General features: G+C 39.3%; 1 protein-coding gene and 1 long non-coding RNA gene across 2 annotated transcripts; one reads left to right on the top strand and one right to left on the bottom strand.

Annotated features, from left to right (window-relative positions):
- The first annotated feature begins 3,216 nt into the window (after positions 1 to 3,216).
- On the top strand, positions 3,217 to 4,729 carry LOC142492075 (uncharacterized). The gene is made up of 2 exons (XM_075594793.1): positions 3,217 to 3,290; positions 3,654 to 4,729. The coding sequence occupies exons 1-2, from the start codon at positions 3,242 to 3,244 to the stop codon at positions 4,703 to 4,705; spliced, it is 1,101 nt and encodes a 366-aa protein (XP_075450908.1). The 5' UTR covers positions 3,217 to 3,241; the 3' UTR covers positions 4,706 to 4,729.
- On the bottom strand, positions 3,530 to 6,777 carry LOC142492076 (uncharacterized). Its single transcript, XR_012800717.1, has 3 exons — positions 6,575 to 6,777; positions 5,496 to 5,551; positions 3,530 to 4,193 (listed from the first exon to the last, which is right to left on the bottom strand). It is a non-coding gene; the product is annotated as an uncharacterized LOC142492076 (long non-coding RNA).
- Positions 6,778 to 9,796: the final 3,019 nt, after the last annotated feature.

Consider the following 9,796-nt stretch of genomic DNA (forward strand, 5'->3'; position numbering starts at 1 on the left):
TCATGCAGTAAGCGACGATTATGTGAAATCGGCAAGCTTATCGATTAGTCATGTTATTGGCGTTTTTCCCTCTCCGTATGCAGTAAGTGCCGAATACATTCAAAATCAACCAGAAAACAAATCCGCCCACTCTCACGATGATGAGCCGATCACACACAGGTGTATCGGCGTGCGTGGCGGGGTGCTGTTAGGTTGCACAATCACAAATCTTGCTGAATCAGGCGAAACAAGCATGTTTTTGATTGCGCGCCATATTTAAAGGCAACGTGTACTGCTAATCATTCTCTGTGTTGTTGGGAGTGAGAGAGAGAGAGAGACGCACAGAGCTGGACGATTGAAGATTTGCATATTGACTGAGAGACTTGTTGTGTATAGGGTGAGCTTTGTCCTTTGTTGTTTTGTTTACATCTTTGTCTTGTTTTATATGTGGAAATGGGTCGTGTGATTGCCTGTACATTTCTTGTCTGTTTTTTGTGAGTGCTGGAAGTATGCCCGCAAAGCGTGGGAAGAGTGATGCTGGTGGGAGTGGGAGTGCTACTCGTGGGAGTACGCGTCGGAGTGAACGTTCTGTTCAGGGGAGTGATGTTGCTGGTGCACCGAGTGGTGTTGCTGGGAGTGGGAGTGCTGGTGCTGGGAGTGGGAGTGCTGTTGTTGGGAGTGGGAGTGCTGGTGCTGCGAGTGGTGTTGCTGGGAGTGGGAGTGCTGTTGTTGGGAGTGGGAGTGCTGTTGTTGGGAGTGGGAGTGCTGTTGCTGTGAGTGGGAGTGCTGGTGCTGGGAGTGGGAGTGCTGTTGCTGTGAGTGGGAGTGCTGGTGCTGGGAGTGCTGGTGCTAGGAGTGTGAGTGCTGGTGCTAGGAGTGTGAGTGCTGGTGCTAGGAGTGTGAGTGCTGGTGCTAGGAGTGGGAGTGCTGGTGCTGGGAGTGCTGCTGGTGGCGCAGTTGCTGATGGGGTGTCTGGTGGTGGCGTGCTTGCTGGTGGCCAGCTTTTGGAGGCTCTTCCATTGGAAGAAGGAGAGTCCAGTCAGCACCAGCCAAGCTCTGACCCTAAACCTGCTCGGAAAAAACGTGTGGAGAAGCCACGTAATCCTCGCTTCAATGACCAGGAAAATAGGGCTCTTGTCACTGGCATTCTGGAGCACTATGACAGTCTCTATGGACATTTAGTAGGTAAGTGTAACTTTACATTTATTATTCAAATACATGTGATCCTAGGTCATCTGAGTTTTGTTCATATGCAAATATGGGTACACAATATCTTTCTATGTTCATTAGTGTGGAAACACAGCTTTTTATCATGCCTTACAAGGACAAATAAACACAGGCGGTCAATTTGCCAGAACTGCATACAATATGAATGCAACCTTGCTTACATGTATAGGTTTAGTAGTGAATGCTCATGTGCTGCACATATTACACATAAAACAGCATGTTTGCTATCTCTTGGAACAGCTAGCAGTGTAGGAAACTGGTGCTTATATTATTATTAATTTACCTCATATCTTTTATATGTTTTTCAAGGGCGGACAAGTGCAGCAAGCAAAAAAGAAATGTGGGACACAATAGTCATTGGTGTCAATGCCTGTGGGAATAGTGTCAGGGACAAGTATCATTGTCGGAAAAGATTTGATGATATTAGGTCCAAATTGAAAAAGAAAATACAAGACCAACGCGTGCATGCTACTGGCACTGGAGGTGGGCCCACACCACAACGTCTCATATTGACTCCATTGGAGGAGCTGCTTCGGCCAAAATTACTTACCGTCGTCGTGGAAGGCTTGGCTGGTGACCGTGACATTGGAATTTATCCGTCACAATTTCCAGCAGGTGATAAATATTACTGTACTAGGCGTGTCGTTGCTTACAGTTATTTTGCATATTTACACTGCTTTTTATACTGTCTTCACAATATAAGCATACCTGCATCTATATATGTATATGTCTGATTCTGTATATATATATCTCAAAATAGACATATATGTAGTAGTCCTACTAAAAGCAGTAACTAATATAGCACGTGCCATTGCGTGCTCATTTACATGTGAATTCCCAAAATGCATAGCTGCAGTGGAAGCAATTGATGGTGGGCGAAGATGGGGAACAACAGGGTAGTACACATGTGTAACACATGTTAATCAGAAATTATTACTAGCTACAGGTACAGAACAGAAATATGTAGAATATTATTGTGTATTTTATTGATTTTACTCCGACAAACATGACATTACTGCCTATTTTAAGCATGCATCAAAGAAATTGCATGTAACGGCCTACAAACATCACTGGCACTAACACATCTATAGTTGCTTATGAAAAGGTCCATTTTTGCTTTATGTCATATACAGACAGCATAATGAGGCACACGTATCATATGTTATGTCATTGTTTTCATAACTTAAACACTGCAGATGACTACTTAGCTCATCTACCATTGTGTTAAAGCAGCTGCAATTAATATCTCATCACAGCATACACTTCAACAGAGGGGGTGGGGTTCAGCACACACACTAATTACAGCCTCATTTCACGGTCAACTTAGTTCACACCATTTGCACCTGTTTCAAGTCATTGAAAGGTGTGGCTGATTAGGCTTTTTGGGGAAGGGAATACCTTTCTTACAACCTGAATAGCACAACTGAAGTTAATCACACTCATTTGAAAGCTTAACTCTAGCTACTAAATGCCCCAACAACTCATTACTTATCAAAGCGTACGTCACACATTAGTTCACTCATATCTATAGTTGAACTACTATGAAAGACACATTATCACACACTGCATGTGTTGTCTTGTTGAGTCACAGCCACATTCAGGTGTGCCACATCTTCGATTAATGTACCACACATATCCTCTACCAAAAACAACACTTTTTGCAATATGACCACCTTCATGATAACCATTGTGAATGGTCATCTCATGATAGTTATGTACATTATGATACTGATATCACTACACAACATATGATTTTTATGTACTCATTTAATCTATTTATCCTCACGCATTACTGCAGAAACATAGTATGTTGTATGTTAGGGAACTCAAAAATTCTAAGTACACAGGCATGTACAGTGTTATTACAACTATTTATGTTCACTTTCACACACATTTTCGGTTAAGGAACTGATGTTGTTAGTTAATCATAAATACAGAACATACAATAAGTGTTTGTTCAATATTTACACATGTAAATGTAAAACTTATGTTATTGTTATATATAGTTGCCCCTGGAGGACATGTGTCACCTGAGATGGAACAAGTGTCTTCACCTGGGTCAGCCAGCTCAACACTACTAGAAGGTGAGTGTATCATTTGCTGGCCATATAATATGTGCTCTTCTATATGTTATGTTGTCATGTGCATTATTTGTTTTGCACATCTTCTTTAAATAGGATTACTTAGTGTCAGTGAAAATTAAGTGTAAGGCAACATGTATTGTGTTAGTGATGTTAATTATCATGTAGGACTTCTGAGTTTAGAGCAACTTTTCATTCATTCATATTTCATACTGAGTCCAAACATTATTCGTAAGTCAAGGTAGTTTTTAATGAGGTTATAAAACGTATGCTAACATGTTAGGTGTTACTTAGGACACAGTACAATTACATAGTAACACAGCATACATTAACATGCCATTTAATAATGTGTACATTTCTTTTTAGAACATCATGGTGATGAGGATGATGAGTATGATGAGGATGACGCCACAGAAGAGACTGAAATACAATCATGTGACCATGAAGAGGTGCCAATAGAAACTGTTGTACCGCCAAATCGTCCATCAACTTCCACATACGATGCAATTGTAGCTTCAGAGGGAAAAATAGTGGACGCAGAAAATCGTCGCCATTCAGACATGATGACAGTGCTGGAAAGGATGATTGGACTGCAGGAAGAAACAGTATCACAATTGGCACATCTCCACAGAGTCTTCATTGAAGTGCCGAAACAGTTGCAAAAAATCAACACCTCATTCGAAGCATTAGTTGTTCAGCAAACACAAGCTAATTACTGGAGAATGACTAATGTACCACAATTCAACACCTCCCAGCCAGGATCTGTTCATGCAGGTCAGTTTTCACCACATTCATCTGATATTCATTCACCAGGCCCAAATGTTACCGGTCAAGTAGCAGACATTGCTGTGCAGGTTCCTGATGACATCCTACCGCTGCCATCTGTACAAATTCAGCAGCAGACACCTACAAAGGAGGCGACAAAAACAAAACAAGACACACATGAAACAGACCAACCATCACTTGTGCAGTGTCTACCAACTTGCTCACATGTGTCACTGGGCACAAGCCCTGTCCGTGAACAGTCACTACCCAAAAGCCCTGTAGGTGAGTCGCTGCCCAAAAGCCCTGTAGGTGAATCGCTGCCCAAAAGCCCTGTAGGTGAGTCGCTGCCCAAAAGCCCTGTAGGTGAATCGCTGCCCAAAAGCCCTGTAGGTGAATCGCTGCCCAAAAGCCCTGTAGGTGAATCACTGCCCAAAAGCCCTGTAGGTGAGTCACTGGCCACAAGCCCTGTAGGTGAGTCACTGGCCACAAGCCCCGTAGGTGAACAGTCACTGGCCACAAGCCCTGCCCGTGAAGTGCCAGAGGCCACTCAAAGTGGCTCTGTTGTGCCTAAAGTTGGTGGCAAAAGAAAAAGGAAAATTCAAGAGACAACAAGCAGGCCTGTTACTCGCTCGCAAAAGGAACAAAAAAAATAAATGTTATAATTCAGAAAATATGTCTTTGGCCTTGTTTTGTTGACTTCAGATTATTTAATTACTATTGTATGTATGCTGAAGACTGTGTTGTTTCCAAACTTTCAACTATGTTCTTGTACACGTGAAGTTTTGGAAATGTTAACACTCATAATTAATTGTGTTATAAATATTTATGTTGTAATCGTCTGTTCAGTAATGGTCCACCAGGAGCCAGTTGCTAAGTTTAGAGAAGCTGCCATTGACTTTGCAGCAAAACATTGCATTTGGGTGTGTTAATTGATGTAAGAATTGCATATGCATATTAGTCACATGCAATTATTAAAACACCTAAGTAAGTGCAAACATCTTTCTTGTACGTGTACAGCAGGATTATGTGTAAATTATTACTTACCTTTGCCTTGCTTGGGCATTCTAATTTTGTCCTTTAATCAGTTGTGTGTTCGTTTCTATAACATCTCAGAATGTATAATAATATATATACACACACACACACACACTGAGTGTGAGTGTGAGTGTGAGTGTGAGTGTGAGTGTGTGAGTGTGTATATATATATGTATATGTGTATGTATATATATATATATATATATATATATATATATATATATATATATATATATATATATAGTACTATATAAACTGGTATACACAAACTAATACACTTCATGCTTCCTTGTGAAAACACTATTTTAATAATACAGGCCTAATGTTTGAGAAATATCCTAAGTATGAGACTCTAACAGTATTGTGCTTAAACAAATGTTTATTACTTAATTCAATCATGTTTCTCACCATTTAAATAGGTTTCATACAAGGTATACTTAATGCCATCAATGTTGTGTGTACTCCTGCAATATAAAAAAAAATTAAATATAATATATAAATATATATATATTTTTATAAGAGATATATTTATATATATATATATATATATATATATATACACACGTATTTAAACTCATGCAGACAGGGAGTTAACCAGACTTTCACATACACACAGAAATGTAAGCGGGGAAAAAACATTTCTTTTTGCAGGTGTGTTTTTACTGATATGCCTGGCTAAGAAATATTTTCACACACTGGTCTTTGTTAGTTTTCAAAAAAACACTATGTGAACGCATTCAAAGTCTAGGGATGTTTTTCACAAACGAGATAAAAGAAGGAGAAATGTTTCTCCCACAGTCCCATATCACGAACCACAACTGTTAACCCAATTAGACAAACAAATCCAATTGGCGTTTGAAATAAGGAGTCAAAGTAGTTAGTTTTGTTGACCTTGACAAGGAAAAACAGGAGTTTGTTAGCCATTCAGCACATTCATTTTGATGAGCAAATAACACAGACCTGCACACAGCTTTTGTGCTACTCAGACATGGCTGATGAATTCGTTAACAATATTAATCCCCTTTTAGGGTATAAGTACATGATCTGTGAAGCCATCTTGAACAGTCGCGGACAGAAAGCAAGCACACGCCAAATCGATGATTTCATTCGAGCAAAATATCCTTATTACCAAGACCGTAAGCATGCACGGAATTTTAATTCCTCAATAAGATTCACTTTATCAAGTAATGACTTTTTTGAACGTGACCAGGATAAGCTACAACACACCTATGGTTTCTGGAAGATTGCCCCGGAAAAACAATTTCTCCTGAAAGACGGCACTTATATTGTCGTGAAAGGCATATTTATTCCTAATGGCAATAGCAATGTATCCGCTACTACTGATCCGTTTGAATCGATACGTGCTGCAATATCTGCAGCCTCCATTCCTGAAACCCACATTGTACAAGAACAAAAGTACTATGATTATGTACCAAGCCTTTCAGCTGAAAATGTATTGGAATGGGAACCCGAAGAAATGAACCTACCTCCCGACCAATTATTTGAAGAAAGCAGTGGCGATTCCTATGAGCGCATCCTGGAGGAGATATGTGCCATACTGGATTCAGCGGTTGGGTTAAGCGTGGATGAAAATGCCTTGCATTTCTGGAGCGACCAGTTGCAGCCAGGCGAAGAGTTAATTCTAGAAGAATGGTAAATATAACAATCGTTATGCGTTGACTCTGCGTTTAAATTTTTTTTTTTTTTGTAACCACCATTTTCACTTTCAATGCGTGGATACAGCGTAACATTGCAGACTGCATAACATGTAGCGATCACAAACAAATTGTTTCCTAATACAATATAGTAGGACCTGAAAGAGTAGTACACATTGCTGACGGAATAAATATACGTACTTTCCTATCCCTTTAAACATATTAGCAACATTTTACCATTACTCTAACACATACCTGTTTTGTTATCATGCAACATCTACAACATTGAAAACCGGGTCCACCACGTATGACGTGGGACCCTTGTCATGGGCCAAGGCGTCCTTAAAAAGGATTAGTGATGTAAGTCCCGCCCCCAAGCGACGTGCGCGCCTCAAAGCCTATTGGCTGTCATGTTTTGTTATAGTAACGGTAACTGCAGTGTGTGATGCGTGCGGCTCAGTGTTTGTAGGCGTACCCTGGGCGTTAGCCGAATGTTAATTGAGTGGGAGGAGTGTTAGCGTGCGTTTCACGCTGGCTTAACATGACGTCACACGTATTGCATTTGCGCATTGTGTTATCGGCCGTGCTTTCTGTTCAAACACGTCTGTTTAAAAAGAATACAGATGTACTCGTTTAGAACGAATGTAGTTTCGTCTTCATTGTATTTGAAATAAAGATGTTATGTTTACTGGTATTTTCAACATGTATTGAACGCACAACGTACGCTTTGTTTTGCGCATGCGCTAACAGTTAGTGGAGCCAAGCGTGAAGTGCGTGCGCACACAAAGATGTGCGCGCACATCTTTCAGTATACAGGCAACGTTCACTTCTTATACATAGTTATGCCTGCTACAAATTTAAAGAAACATTACATACTGATGAACAGTTTTACTTCTAACATATAAGTGACTGACGTGTGTATCTACACAATCATATAGAGCTGCGTAACGCGTTGTCACGGATGCATATCTAGTAAGGTGCCATCTTTGACCATCATGTGTTTGCTGTATTTCAGAGATGTCGGGGAAGATACAATCGGATCAATGTATGATTTCAGAAGAGTCTACCTTTATATGAGATGATTGTGAGGAGGAGCCACCGACTACTATACTACATATGGAACTAATTTTATATTGCTTGCAGCGCTTATTAACAAACAATTAAAAATGTGATACCCTTATGCCTATATTGCATAAGCACTTAATTAACATAATGATGTTGCAAAAGAGTGCCTCATGAATTTTTATTGAGTGTTCTTTAATGACTACTAACATTTTATGACATGGTGTGTTTTATATATAACAACCATTCCCACTCTGCTAACACATTTGTGTATTCTAATATGTAATGGAACGTATGACTGTCGAAACTATGTAACAATAATAATAATAATATGAGCATGTTCATGTATAGGGCTGCTAGTTGTACGCAGCGATTTACAGACACATGTTTCAGCCTGAGGTCCCTGGCCCGTGGAACGTACAAATGTTTTTTTGCCGCATGAGGCACAGGGAGATAAAGTGACTTGGCCAAGGTCACAAGGAGCCCACACCGGGAATTGAACCAGACTCCCCTGCTTCAAACTATCAGTGCCAGTGTGTGTCTTTACTCAGTGAGCCACTCCTTCTCCCAATGTAAAGGACACTTACAACCAAGTAGCCATTTATTTTTAAAATCTCTTGTTACATGGGTATGTAGATAAAATGGTTTGGGACTGTAGCAAATAATGTTACTGGCCAGATGTTATGGTCCCCTCCAATGCATGATGTTCTGAATATGACATCACCATCATGTTATGAAGTACGTTTCTGTGTATATTTCATTAACCTAACTAACTATAGTTTACTGTGTTTATTAATCGTTTAGAAATACATAGTATAGTCAATATGATGATATAAGCTACCATAATAAAGCTGGTGTTATCATTTGTCGGTGTTATACATGGATCCTACACCAATTGATAGAGACACAAACAGTTGTCTTAAAAAGTGTGTCTATGCTAGTGATGAATGTGCTCCCGTAAGTAAACAAATAAGTACAGTTATCCCCTTTTCTCCAACCACCTCTATATTACATTAATGGAAATTATAAGGAAACATACATAAAATGTGATGAAATGTGAGTAATCATTTTGTAATACAATGCACATGAAAGCTCAAGAGTAGCTAAATGCATATACATGATACAGAAAGTACATATATGTAACATTTGTGTTTAAACCAATATGTTGGGTTTTTAGTTCCAATAATTATAGGAAGATTGAGGTAGCCACATCTTATGAGAGATGTCAGCAAATATACATACCATGATCAGTCATACTGGAGATATACCTATAATGCAAAGGAACAATATATAAATTGCAAACATTGACATGCCATCTTCAGTACCGTAAACAACACAGCAAAGTGTGTATTTGGTGTTAAATGTACAACACCATGTATATTTCATGACATTCAAAATGTAAATCAGCCTGGTGTACACATCATATGGATGTACATGTTACACTGCACCAATAACATTGTATGTAAGCATACTAGAAGCATGAATGATTATGGGCATAATATGTGTTTTGTCTTAGCATAAGGAATAACACAATGCTAAAATATTATTGCTTTGTTACCCAAGTTGTATTCACATACACACAACTAAAGTACAATTGAAGAGGGATTATATAACCTGTGCAACAATAACATACCGGTGCCACATCCCTTTGTGCACACAGCAGAGAAAAGAAAGGTGTGCAACCCATATTCATCTGTGTCCTAACAGAAGGTTATATAAAGAAACATTATTGTTAATATAACATAATTAAACTATAAAAGTAGTACTAGGAACATATGAGTTTGTACTTACAAGAAAAAAATGAATTGATGAGATTCTGTCGTGTCTGGCCACCACTGGCTGTTTGTTCATTTTCAGCAGCTACATGGGTGGGATGCTCGTCTACCAAAGCCTCAGCTAGGTCTGACTGTACATTGTGCCTGAGTGCAACATTGTGCAAAATGCAACAGGCAAGGATAATATCAGACACTTTTTGAGGCTTGTATAGAAGAG

This window comes from Ascaphus truei, chromosome 4 (assembly GCF_040206685.1).
Source record: "Ascaphus truei isolate aAscTru1 chromosome 4, aAscTru1.hap1, whole genome shotgun sequence".
NCBI classification, from domain to species: domain Eukaryota; kingdom Metazoa; phylum Chordata; class Amphibia; order Anura; family Ascaphidae; genus Ascaphus; species Ascaphus truei.

Bases quoted from the DNA above. Each gene is read 5' to 3' on its own strand.
- LOC142492075 (XM_075594793.1), top strand. From the start codon at position 3,242: ATGGAACAAGTGTCTTCACCTGGGTCAGCCAGCTCAACACTACTAGAA. The intron at 3,291-3,653 runs GTGAGTGTATCA...ATTTCTTTTTAG, and splicing joins CAGCTCAACACTACTAGAAG to AACATCATGGTGATGAGGAT.